Source organism: Cadophora gregata (assembly GCF_030347475.1).
Source record: "Cadophora gregata isolate MNR1 chromosome Unknown scaffold_1, whole genome shotgun sequence".
Lineage (NCBI taxonomy): Eukaryota > Fungi > Ascomycota > Leotiomycetes > Helotiales > Ploettnerulaceae > Cadophora > Cadophora gregata.
Genome location: NW_026695924.1, coordinates 2,640,340 through 2,652,838, shown reverse-complemented (window position 1 = coordinate 2,652,838; position 12,499 = coordinate 2,640,340). Strand labels below are relative to the sequence as shown.

The 12,499-nt window shown below is 49.5% G+C and overlaps 4 protein-coding genes across 4 annotated transcripts; 1 reads left to right on the top strand and 3 right to left on the bottom strand.

Annotated features, from left to right (window-relative positions):
- Window positions 1-479: 479 nt before the first annotated feature.
- On the top strand, window positions 480-1,141 carry ONS95_000877 (uncharacterized protein; the record flags this gene model as incomplete). The annotated part of the gene is made up of 2 exons (XM_058494054.1): window positions 480-594; window positions 666-1,141. The coding sequence occupies 2 exons, from the start codon at window positions 480-482 to the stop codon at window positions 1,139-1,141; spliced, it is 591 nt and encodes a 196-aa protein (XP_058364256.1).
- Window positions 1,142-1,672: 531 nt separating this feature from the next.
- ONS95_000876 (uncharacterized protein) lies at window positions 1,673-3,739 on the bottom strand (the record flags this gene model as incomplete). The annotated part of the gene is made up of 3 exons (XM_058494053.1): window positions 1,673-2,284; window positions 2,333-2,620; window positions 2,672-3,739. The coding sequence occupies 3 exons, from the start codon at window positions 3,737-3,739 to the stop codon at window positions 1,673-1,675; spliced, it is 1,968 nt and encodes a 655-aa protein (XP_058364255.1).
- Window positions 3,740-4,212: 473 nt separating this feature from the next.
- On the bottom strand, window positions 4,213-5,220 carry ONS95_000875 (uncharacterized protein; the record flags this gene model as incomplete). The annotated part of the gene is made up of 3 exons (XM_058494052.1): window positions 4,213-4,500; window positions 4,550-4,656; window positions 4,710-5,220. 3 exons carry the CDS (start codon window positions 5,218-5,220, stop codon window positions 4,213-4,215), a joined length of 906 nt encoding a protein of 301 aa, XP_058364254.1.
- Window positions 5,221-6,857: 1,637 nt separating this feature from the next.
- On the bottom strand, window positions 6,858-10,881 carry RGA2 (Rho-type gtpase-activating protein; the record flags this gene model as incomplete). The annotated part of the gene is made up of 5 exons (XM_058494051.1): window positions 6,858-7,001; window positions 7,050-7,183; window positions 7,235-10,585; window positions 10,709-10,739; window positions 10,804-10,881. 5 exons carry the CDS (start codon window positions 10,879-10,881, stop codon window positions 6,858-6,860), a joined length of 3,738 nt encoding a protein of 1,245 aa, XP_058364253.1.
- Between the last annotated feature and the right edge of the window lie 1,618 nt (window positions 10,882-12,499).

Below are 12,499 nucleotides of genomic sequence, written 5' to 3'. Positions count from 1 at the left end.
GTCTCAGTTCCTGGAGGAATAGTAAGATATATATACATATGTATATAGAGACGAGATATGTGCAAATGAATTAGATCGCGCTCATAGACTGGTAGCAAAGAACGATAGCGAGTGAGTGTCAGGACGTTGCGGAAAGGAATGATGTCCTGGTCAGGTCAGGTCAGGTCCGTAGATGTGAGCGAGTGACTTATCTTTATCGGAGAAAGTCGTCACTCGGTACAGTACTAGAGAGAGACAGCGCTTGCAGGGATACTATCGATTTCTTCCCGGCATCGGTGTGTGTCTAGCGGCCGCATCAGATCAGATCTGATCCTGATACTGTACCCCAGCAGCCAGCAGCCAGCCTGCCAGCCCAGCAAACCTTGAACAATTTGCTCCGCTCCCAGTCGCCTCTACATTCAGCCTTGAAGCTAACGACGACGAAGCGCTACCACGCTTGCTCGCAGCTGCAGTACATCTACTCTCACACGAATCTGACAATGGCTCCTAAAAGACCTGCAGAAGATGGGGCATCAGAACCTAGGCCCAAGAAGCACCGTCCAGGCTTCAAAGTTGGACCAGACAATCTTCCTGATGGAGTACACAGGCGCAAAGGTAGACTTTTTTTCTTCAGCAATCTATTCAGCTTCTATAGAACAATTAAGCATACTGATCCATCTCCCCAGTCATCAAAATCAAAAAAGACCTTATCCAAAAAGCCAAAATCAAGAAGTCCTACGCCAAAATAAAAGCCCAAACCGCTCTCCCTCCCGACCCAATTCCATATACGCCCCTCGAGCCAGCCTCCCAAGAACTGCACCCTGACCGTCAAGCCATGCTCGATGCCCCCGAAAAGCCCTCCCTCCTCCCCAGCCAAGAACAATCATATTCGCAGCGGCCACAGCAGCAGCAGAGAAGAGGGAAGAAACCCGCATATTTTGAGAAAGAACAGGCGTTTGCGGAGCAGAAGAAGGCCGAGGCTGAGGCGAAGAGGGCGGAGTTTGAGAGAAGAGAGAAGGAGAAGAAGGAGAAGATAGAGGAGAGGGAGAGGTTTAGGAGGACGATGGCAAAGGCGAGGACGGGTGGGAAGAATGGTCAGAGGAAGTTAGGGAAGGAGAGTCAGGTTTTGTTGGAGAAGGTGAAGAGGATGATTGGGAGTTGATGAATATGTGTTCCCTGATATGAAAATCATAATAAGCTCTTCCTTTTAGCTGGGAGATGGACATCAAACCTTCCAAGGAAAGTCATACTGTGGGAGAGGGAAATATTGGGATTGTTTGCTGCAGCCCTAGCAACGAGATGCCGCAGGATACTGGGGGAGCACAGAGGCAGGAAACCGATGGTAACTTGACTCGTTGGGCTTCAATGTCATGACATTACTATCAACCGCTTACTACAAGCATAATATGACACAAATTCAAGTGCCGGACCGTTCTGATAAGTGCCGTGCAAATACCTGCACTGAGTCATTTTATCTCGGCTACTATCTTGTACATACAGAAAGCAAAGTTGGTTTTCAACGAAAATTACCGCAACTAGGTGTACCAGATTTCCGCCTCCATCTATCTTACAATCAGCCCCATAGCGGGACTGCAAATATGCTTCTGCAGACCAGAAGTACCATATTTGGTAGTGCCTCTGATATCTCTCAATGTCATATCATGAAGCCACCATCCTAGAGTTCACAAATCTCCTAGACCTCATCCGAAATTGCTGCCTTCAGATCTGTCAAAGCCTTCGCAATTTGGGCCTTTCTGTTTCCGAGGATCTGAATACGGCCCGCGTGCCGAGACAGATTTGCCTGTTTCTGCTCCCTAGTAGTAACTGCTACATCCTTCTGGTCTTGAATTTCTCTGATTCGACGATCGAATTCATTGATTTCTGCCTCGACGTTCTGTATCGCAGCCGATTCTTCTTCACTCTTCCTCATCAGGCTTGCCATCTCCTCGTCGATGCTGCTGACTTTCGTTGCCAAGATGCTCTCCATCAATTGATCGTCAGCGGGAACGTTACCAGCGTTTGGCAGTGAAGTGTTCGCTGAAGTAGACGATGTAGGAGCTGTGCTTGGAACATTAGAGGCTTCACGTAGCGACGAGTTTGTTGGATCCAAAGACAGCCGGGAACTCGACGATCTGGGTGGCTCTGATTGACGAGGGCGTGACAGGTGAGGTGGAGGAGGATTAAGCGGAGAACCGTATGGATTTGGAGATGCCTTCAGCATCGAGTCCTCGTAGCTGGGTGGTGGCAATAGTGGTAATGAAGGGTCTCTCATGGGTGCTTTTCGTTTGAGCATGCCTGGACGGCTCTGTTGCTTGTTAGCAATAGTCAAGAGGGGCGGTGAGCAGACACATACGCCGTAAATCTTGTCGTCTGGGCTTACATCGACATCTGCAGCTGGTTCATAAGACTGCTTCACAGAAGGTTCCACTACTAGGGGTTCATCGTCAGATCCGAGTGATACCATGGATGAACGCTTGCGCTTCCTGGATCGTCTCGTCTTCACACCAATGTCTGGGGTGATATCTGCCATGACTAAAGACGGCTCCTCGGAATCGAATGCCTCTTCCCCACCGACATCCTTGGTACCATTCAACTTCAATTCTGCTTTCCTGGCCTTGAATCGAGCATTGCCAAAGTAACCCTGGCAGAATTAGTCACAGTATTCTACATGCATGAGCGTGTCACAACTTACCGAGACCTGCTGTCCAGTCAAGCCAAGCTCCTGTACAAGGCGTGCTCGAGTCTCAGCATCTGGGTTGAGGCCATTCTCCGCCTCCCTTGCAAGACCTGCCTTTTGGGCCGGGGTAAACTTGCGACCAAGCTTAGGTGACTGAGCTCTAGGGGGTGCCTTTGGGGAAGGAGGTTCGGCTTGAGGTTGTGGTTGTGAGTGAAGGCTGTTCTGTAAACGTTTCGACTTCGTAGGAGTTTCTCGCAGCGTCATAGTTGGTGTATCATCGAAGGGTTTCGCAATAGAGTTCCTACCGCCGGTAGTTGCGACAAGCTTTGTAGACTCATTTCCAGAGCCAAATCCGCACGTGCCAGCGATATTCCTTCTCCAGAAGATCATACAGGAACTTTTCGTTCTATCGATTCCGTAACGGCGCTGCAACTCGGATGAAGCCCATTCGAAAAGCTGGCCAGAATTAAACTCTGGTTGAGAGTTGTCACTCCTTTCTAGCTCCCTCCGCTCCTTGACAACCTCCACGAGCGCGTCGCGCTCTCTATCTTCCCAGCGAACTAGATTTCTGTGACTAGTAGAAGTGGCCCCTTCGCCATCGATGTTGTCATCGCCATTAGTAAAGCCTTCATCCCCTACGAAGCTTGAGTCCAAGCCTTCGTCGAGGTCCTCGGGCTCCTCAACCTCGAGCTTATCCTCTCCAAAAGTGCCATGCTTTGACCTTCCCCTGGTAAAGTTGAAAAGCGACTCATTTTCAGCCCGGTCACTCATGCGGTACCACTTATCTTTACATTGTGTAGAAGATTTCGTGATACCTAAATCAGCGAGCCGTTGGGACGCCAAGTCAAAGAGTTGCGCATAGCTGGTCGGAGCACCAGCCTCGCCGGCTGTACTACCAATCGAAGAGATGATCTCCTGATACTTCTCCTTATCGTCATCGGTCCACGATGGGCCCTTGGTTCTTGGACTCTCAGTCTTAGGAGACAATAGCTCAGATGCGACGTCCATAGTAGCTGCCACCGGCGACCGAGAGGTTTGAGGATCACGCGGCGCCGACGTTGTTCTGTTAATAGGAACGAACATGAGTTTGCAAGAGCCACGAGTGCGGTACAGTGGACCCCGTACTAATTGTGTGGCGTATGGCGTATGGCGTATGACGGGTGTTGAGGTGGGATGGGAGTGCAGATGCGCGAGCAATCTGATGCGCGAGGGTGTCAGTCAGCCTTTATGTCGAATTGATAGTCGTAGCGGCGGGTTCCCGAATTAGCACCAAAGCGCAATGCGAACGTGACAGGTTATAGCATTGTAGTATGGGAATGAGAACAACCCATGACACAAGTTTCAATGACACTTCGCGATGCAATCTCCTTAATGTGCGCCTGAATCAATATTTTCAATATCATTATCAACTAAATTGCTTTTTCTATGACTTCTATATGACACGTGACCAAAATATAATCAGGTACGGAAATGATGAGCCGAATATTTTCCCTCCCATTTCTCGTAGTGAAACCCAGCGCATGACAAATACGACATCCTCGCACGATATCTCACTACTAGTGCCATAATAACTTTTTCTTCCGCTCAGCTTTGGCCAGTGCCTCTCCAAGCTCTACTAACTCCCTACGATTCCCCAACTTCTGCTCAGGGGTCAAGGCATCTCGGATGTTGTTGGTTCCCTTGCCTCCAACATCCGGGAAATAATCGTGTAGCGTTGTACCCCAATGCCCTGTAGTCTTTGTAGCAGGGCGTTTGTAAGTTTTTCCAATCCGCAATCTTTCCTCGCCGTCCAGATCGTTGTCAGTGTGCTGTCGATTGCGCTTCAGGGTACTTCTCTGGCGAAACTATAAATGGTTAGACAACGGACGAGCGCAATGGGAAAATTCAACTTACTTCAGGCCCTGCAACTGCCTTGGATATTTTCTCTGCCTTGATCTTCAGCTTTCTCGCATCTTCGTGTCCGAGAGCCCACAAGTTCTTTAAAGTTTCGTCCATAGTCACTACACATTATTGTCAGAGCAGAACGACTTGACATGTCAAGGAGGGTCCCTACATTTTAGTCGCTTCACTTTTCTATTTTTCTCCTCAGCTTCAAGAGCCGATATTCTTCGAACGAGAGCTCTCTTTTGGTTTCGCATGGCCAATTTCTCATCCGCGGTAGCCTCGTCCTCTCGTCTCACGAGTTCCTCCAGCTCCTTCCTCGTCTCCTCCAAGGCGGGGATCTCTGCATGTTCGGTATTTTGTGCCACATTCTTGCGTTGAACACCTTGCGAGAGCAATCGTCGCAATTTTTCTTGGCGCTCCTCCTCCACGGTCTTCTCCTCGACTATTGGCTCTCCAAATAGGGTGTCTGTCTCAGAGTTGGGACATTCATTTTCGTTTTCAGTGGTAATTTCCTCCATGAGAGGGTCAAACTTATGAGGTTCTTCGAGTGGTGCTTTTGTAGTCGCACTTGAAGTTATCTTTGAGTAAGATCGGGTACTTCTTTCAAGTGGAGCAGTTGAAAATCTGCTGCGAAGGATATCTTTGCGAAGGAAATTTCTGAGGCTGATCTTTGGAGGCATCTTTCCTTTCCCCAATCACGAAAAACGTGGGACTGGAATGAAGTCCATGAACTCTAAGAATAATTATTCATGCCGAGAGGCAGCCTTATCTGGTGGAAGGGTGTCAAAGATCAAAGTGTCTTGAATGGAACAAGTGAATACATCAGTTTTCCTCACCTAGCACCGAAGGAACGTCACTCAATAGAGGCGTATTTTTTCTATGTATGAGAAGTGTAGTTCAGATGAGATTATACTTGAATCTGTCAGCCGAGACAAGATAGTGAAGCCACCATCACCGTACCAGTCTATGGCCACAACGATGCCGTATTCATACCACATATAAAATGATTTCAATAGTTCTAGTCGCACCCCCAAGTCAGTGTAATTCATGTCAACGAAGATTGAGTTTGAAAGTTGTTTCTGATCATGCCGGGCCCCTGTAGTATCAGCTGGATCCTTCCGGGATAAGTAAATTACATTCCCATTCTCCTCAACCTACCAATATACGACCACATATTCCAAACTGCTCAAAGGGTTTTCGATTCTCGCATCCGTCCAGTCATAGAATCAGCCTACCCCACCATTGCAGTTCTCTGAAGGTATTACGTCAATATTCTCTTTCAACATAAAGTAAAAGTACCAAGACAGCGCTCTAGCTTTCGCCTTACCTTCAGTCAATTCTCGACTGCATGTATTGCGTGTTCATTATTATCTGACTCTACTTGTGATAAGGGCTTGCTATGTAAAAACATACGAGTGCAGTTGTTGACAAAAGTGAATCTATGGCGGCACTATGTCTCTGACATTTGACTGTGGAGACTTAGTCTGGACAATGTTTTACTCACCACCAAACGGAAAACAGTGAATCTCCAGGGCTACAACCTCGTATCATGATAAGAAGAGCAATTTCCATCATCCGATGCACCAAAATTTGACTGCAAACGCCACAGCGCAAAGAACAAAAGCTTATCATGCAGGAACCAAGAGTTCCGGTCATATCATTCATCATCAACCGCTAAAGAATACCAAAAATATCTACTACAATGATGCTAAGGGGTCAAAGGTCCGCTGGCCTCTGTTCCTGCCTGTCTTTCATCCCACATGTCCCAAGCAGGAGCAAGGCCACTTTCACCACCGTCACGAACGTAAGTCGAATCGAATGATCGAAGCGAAGCGAGGTGGACTATGACCTTCAGCATCATGATAAATACATATCCCTTTCCCACCTCAAGGAATGATAGAAGACCCGGCGATTTCGTCCTCAACGCCTTCCCGCGCCTCCAAGTCGGGCCTCTATCATCTCCCGCCACTGTCTCTATATGACCACCTGCAGCAAATATCTCCCTCAATCGCGGAACTGAAAATGGATATCAATTTAGGAAACAACTCGCAAGCCCTTCCGGGCCCCACCAAGGTTTAGGAAGGAAGAGGAATGAAGACCCATGCACAAAAACAGCAGAGCAAGAAGGGCCATGAACGCCAAAGTATATGAGGGTTTGGAAACAAAAAGCCGCCATTTGCAAAGCCCGCTGAAGTTAATCCAAACGTAACGCCTGCCTGCCCCCGTGGTCAATCGAATGGCATTGGCGAACAGAGAGCGTAAAATGTACAAGTCGGAGGCAAAATAGTTGCTCCGATTTAAAGTGGAGTGAGGTCGCTTATTGTGAGAAAATTTCTTGGCTGTGCTCGATAATGAATTGCATGGCAGTGTTCTTGGAGTGCATATCAGTCATCTCGCGCTCGAGGCTGTGGTCGCGCATGATTGTTGGCGCAAAAACCACCGCCAGATTCTTGGTAGTCATCTGAAGGTTGTTAGAAAGTAACCTCTGGGTATTGTAAGTCGGGCTTACCAGATTCTCGCCCTCTCGAGTTGCAACTCGAGACAGATGGAACATTAGAAATTCGAGACAGTCGCGATGCTTGTCAGGAAGCATGGAGAATGTCTTCTTCAAATGAGCACATCTCTCCGAGTCATTTTCAATAGCTATAATTGTGTTAGCGTTTTTGCAGAATCGAAATGAGATGGGTTCCTTACTGATAGACTCCAAGATCCGATCATAGACGTCAAAGGTCAAAAGTGGTGTGGGAAGTTTCCTGAAGTATTGCTTGAGAACACTGGTGACAGCCGTGATATCCAATTCGGGGTCAGAAATATCGAAATCTTCAATTCTCTCAAATCCTTCCTGCACGATCTTCTGCTGACCACTTCCACCAGTCTTCCTGTAAATGCCCTCGGTATCCATTCCTCGTAGCTCGACTTCCTCAATGCAACGAGTGACTACGCTTGGGATTTGTCGGCGCTCGTAATCGGCTCTCTCTACTAACTCGGATCCAAAGAGTGTCGACGGAGGCTCTGCCAAGGCAATGCTGCCATTCGACACGGATTTCGGCAAGGCATTTGATTTCTTGAACAGCCCAAATCCTCCTTGCTTGGGATCGTTGGAACCATTTCGAGGAAGACTGCCAGATTGGGGAGCGCCGGCTGGCGCTTCAACTGCCTGGACTGTCATGTTGTACGGTAAGCCAATGCTGTCGCCAGTCTGCCCTTGCCATTGTTGACCTCTCTCCTGCTGTACTGAAGCAAACGCACCCTTGAAGCCCTTGGATACGCCCTTAGCCACAGTCTGACCACCCTTCTTCCAGTTGAATTTTTTGGCCTGGCCCTTACGGATATTTACCACATGTGGTGCTGAAAGAACAGTCGCGGGTTCCATGCTTGGGTCCTGGTCCATAGCTTGCGGGTAGTTGCTGACTGAGCCGAATAATGTAGTACTCGTCGACGGTCGAAGGCTAGCATCATCCAAGTGGACTGATACATTTGACTTGTCTTTGCTGTGGTGTGTGTAAATGCCCAGACCATTCATGGGAGGTCTTGGACTCTCCATCCCAGGGCCACTCTGTGCCTTGAAACGTTCTTGGATTTGGTGGGTCAAATCGTTGTTCATATCGGCAAGCTGAGCATTCTTGGAAGAAAGTTGCTCGAATTCCACCAGTGCTCTGTCGCGGTCCGCAATGATTTGGTTCTTCTCCTCCAGAAGTTCGTTACGCTCCTCATACAACGACTCCACTGCACCAGACATGGTCTGCTTGAGGCGTTCTAATTTTTGTACGAATTCTTTGATGGCCGAGTCCTCCAATTCCGCAATATTGATCGGCTCTTTCGAACCTTTCGCTCTCTCAACGTACCCAGCCAGAACCTCCAGCTGCTGAATCATGATTTCTGTCTGCGAATCCAACACCGACACAGTCTTGCGCTTCTCGATCAGTTTCTTGTTGAGATTTTTGAGATCCTTCTCGCTAATGAATTGACGCTCAAGTTCCGCGACTCGCTGTTCTGAATTTCGTAGTTGCCGACGAAGCAGTGCCGGGTCATCCCCGGATTGAGGAGAGGCAATTGAGATTGGGCTGCTGATATCCTTGGGGGCTGCATCTTCTGCGATGGGTGTTTTGGGCCATCGCGGCGATGCTGTCGTCCGGGTAGTCTCACTCACACTCCGGCCATGGCCTGGCTGGCGTCCGTTGCTCTGTTCGCTGGCGGTTCGGCCATGGCGTACAGCATTCGAAACGCGTCGAAGAATTGACTGCGAGCTTTCATCCGTTCCACCTAAAATCCGTGCCATATCTTCATCCATGGTAAAATCCCCACCAGCACTCCATCTCGGTAGCTTGGGCGATGATGGCTGACCAGACGAGGAACCATTTGAGTCTTTCGGCGTAAGCCCTGAGGCCGTTGGGGGAGCTGGGGGAGCTCGAGGGGTCATGTATGAATCGCTCAGCTTCTGTTGAGGAGCAGGAGGTCGATTCGGTGCACGGGATGGAAGGGCCAGTTCATCTTTCATAGGTGATTGTAGTGACAAAGGTGCTGAGATCGACTTGCCATTCAGTGTTGGTGTAACCCCAGGGGTATCCGAAGAAGAGGCGGAAGATGGAGACGTATCTGCTCCTGAGGATGAGCTCATCGAGCTCATAGTACTCTTCAAAGCTCCTGAAGCTATCTCCTTACGGGGAATTGACCTTGCAGTGCCACCAGAATCCATCCGGCCGATTTGTGGTGGAGAATTGCTTGACTCTAACGATTTCCTCGAGTCCAATTCTTCTCTTATCCTCGAATCTATGGAAGATCGAGGTGTTGACTTGTCTGCATTAAGCATTTGCTTAGGCGAGTCGCTTCGCGGAATGCTAGATGGACCTTCTTTCCGTGGTGGGGCAGACAACCCTCCAGACCCAGATCGAGCATTGTTATTGTCACTTATTTCAGATTGTGAGTTCGTGCTCGAAGTGCCAGACTTCTTTCCCTTGGGTACATCACCTAAGCGAAATTTCTCGCTTCCACTTTGGCCTTTGTTGTTTCCACTCGATGTTTTGGGGGATTGGGCAGCATGCTGAACTCGAATATCATCGCTGCCAATAGCTGGTGACGCCTTAGCAGAGGAAGACTTGCCTCCTGCGGCAGCCTTGCGCAAGCTGTCCCTAATCTGTGCGGATTCTTCCGCAGAAGGCTGGCGACCTTTCTCTTGGAAGGCGATATGTGGAGTCGATGACTCTCTCTGTTTCTGCGTTTCAGTCTGTTGTCTACCAATGCTCTTGGCCCCAAAGTAATCCTTCTCAGGAGGCTTATTCTCCTTTGTTTTCTTTCCTGAATCCGTCCATGTTTCTGAAGTTGAACGTGGAGTCATGGTCGGAGCAGGAGTCGGATCCAAGGCAAGAGGGATAAAGAAGCTCTCGCCATCACCACCGTTGATGTCGGAGGCCTGAGATATAGCAGAATGCCTGTTGTTCCGGTACGTCGTAGTTGGCAGAGTTAAGCCATCTCTGGTCTGTGTGTCACTGGAATTACGCTCTGGTGATTGCTCACGAGGACGTCTTGAGCTACTCCGGGACGAGGAGTCATTTTGTGCGTAGCCCTGGCGCGGTCTTGGTGACAGCTCAGTTGGAGTATCTGTATCTAACGAATCTGGTGTTTCTCGATCAGGAGAAAAAGCACTCTGTAGAATGGCGTTTGGTGGGAGAGCAGGTAAAGATTTGTCCACAAGCATCGGAGACTGGTCGTCTTTTTTCATTTTGGCTGCAGCTCTTGATTTTTTCCGCCGCCGTGCCATTAATGATTCATGACAACTCATGCAAAATATCCCTTGTGATGTTCGTGCATATCTGAGGTTTTCGATTTTGCGCTTACAGTTGCGGCATCGAAAGCAGGTAGCGCAGAACGCTTGATCGCCGGTGAGAATAGCTAGGTCTTCGATTTTGTTGCCACAGGCACTGCAGCTATATGTACAGTTATTGCAGATGAGGGAGCCATCGCCGAGTAGAAGGAGGTTGGCATCTGAATCGAGGAGGGTGCCACAGGTATTGCATCGGAAGCAGTTCAAATGCCATCGATTGCCAGCTACAGACTCATTAGATTTGTTTAATTTCGATATTGGGGACTCCATCATGAAAGGTGGAAAGGGACCATGTTTCGAAATCCCAAAGGATAGCAGCTATTAAAGGATCACCAGAGTTCACTTACCAAGTTCGAATGCTTTGCCTTCCTCGAGAATCTGTGAATCAGGGTCAGTATCACCATGAACCGCAATGACCTCAGCTCAGTCCGAGTGAACGTACGTCTCCGCATCCTTTGCACGGATATGCCACATCATCACCATCCATCGGAGAATCGAGATAATCGGCCGGCGACTCCATGATTGTCAGGTCGTCCTCGAGGACCTTATGTTCTCCCTGGCCTCTCCAGTATCTTTCTCAATGTGTCCAACAGCTCTGCCTCCTCAGTCCTTGGCGTGGCAGACGTTCAGAACATGGAAGTGGAAGATGCGATCCCTCGAAGTCTCCGTGTGTGGGAAGAGGACGCACGGTCGCAGGAGGATCGAGTAGGCAGGTCGCAGGGGAGGAAGCTAGTCGAGGGATCTCCAATCGAGTGGAGTGGAGATGCGCGGGCCGAAAAATGAGCGATGTTGATTAAAAAAGAAACGTTCGGAGAGGAATAAGTATGTTACAGGAGGATATCCAGGGCATAGGGCTGTCGGCCGTGAAAGAGGTTGAGGAGGGTGCGCGCGGAGGAGGATGGGTGACAGCGAGTGGAGTGGGGAGTTGTTCGAAGGATGGAGGTTGACGAGACAAGAGCAGTTCGGTCCGTGGTCGATCGAGCGAGCGAGTGAGTGAGTGAGTGCGTGAGTGCGTGAGTGAGTGAGTGAGAGAGAGTGGGCGAGATGTGCAGAGGCTGATGGATCCTGGTCACAACATTCCAGACGGGCCAAGCCTCAAGGGGTGGAGGAGAGGTGAGAGGAGAGCAGCGCAGCGAAGTGCAGTGCAGTGCAGTCTCACTCGCAAACTAATGGGTAAAATGTCTTTCAAAAGTCGCCAGTGAGGGACGCAGACGCAGCAGCCAGTAGCAGAGTCCGCGAGTGGTGCCTGCTGCTGCACCTACGGGACGCCTACACTCTGGAGTGAGGTTGGATCGCTGCGCGAGTGGGAGTGGGAGTGGGAGTGGGAGTGGGAGTGGGCCCAGGGGGCTGGATAAGGTAAGGTAAGGTAAGGTACCTAAGGTAGGGTAGCTACTAGCTACTACCTACCTTAGCTAGCTGTACCCGTACCCGCAGCGGTGACTGCCCTGGGCAATGGGCATCTATGGTCTATGGAGGTGGTCTGCGAATACTGTAGCCTCTTCTGCTTCTTCTAGATGTCCGGCATCGAAGTGAGAGTAATAAATCGCAGTCAGTGTCGCCATGCTAGGGCAAGGCCTCGACGTCGACACCTTGAGTTTGCACCACTACTGCGCCGGTCCAACAAAGATAGACTCGGTAGGGTGCTGGAAGGAGCAAAGTGATCTGTAACTTCGTAAACTGTAAACTAACTCAGACGTCTACCTACTCATCTCGGCATGAAGCATGCGAAAACCTAGGTAAGAATAAACACCTACAGTAGAACGCCAACACAAGTCTACTGTAAATTTACTTGACCCCTGAAGCAAGTCCAGTCAAGTCCACGTCCACCTCTTCCTTCCGCCAGGATGTTGACGTCCAAACACAGTTAAGAGGTTGGTGGCGTACACACCTGGTTTCAGGTTGAGTACCGAAGAGCATGCGCCAGAGGACGATACAGTCCGCTCTACCTCCGTACCTACCTCCGCACACCACATAACGTGAATCATCCAGCTGCAACGACTTTGCTTCAATTTTGTTTATAGTCAGTCATTGATAATCCTCAATCTTCATGAAGTATCAGTTCCAGGGAGTATCTTATCTTTGGGAATGCCACCCTGTCAACCTGCCGCTGCGACGGTGCGATGCCGATGCCTTTATCC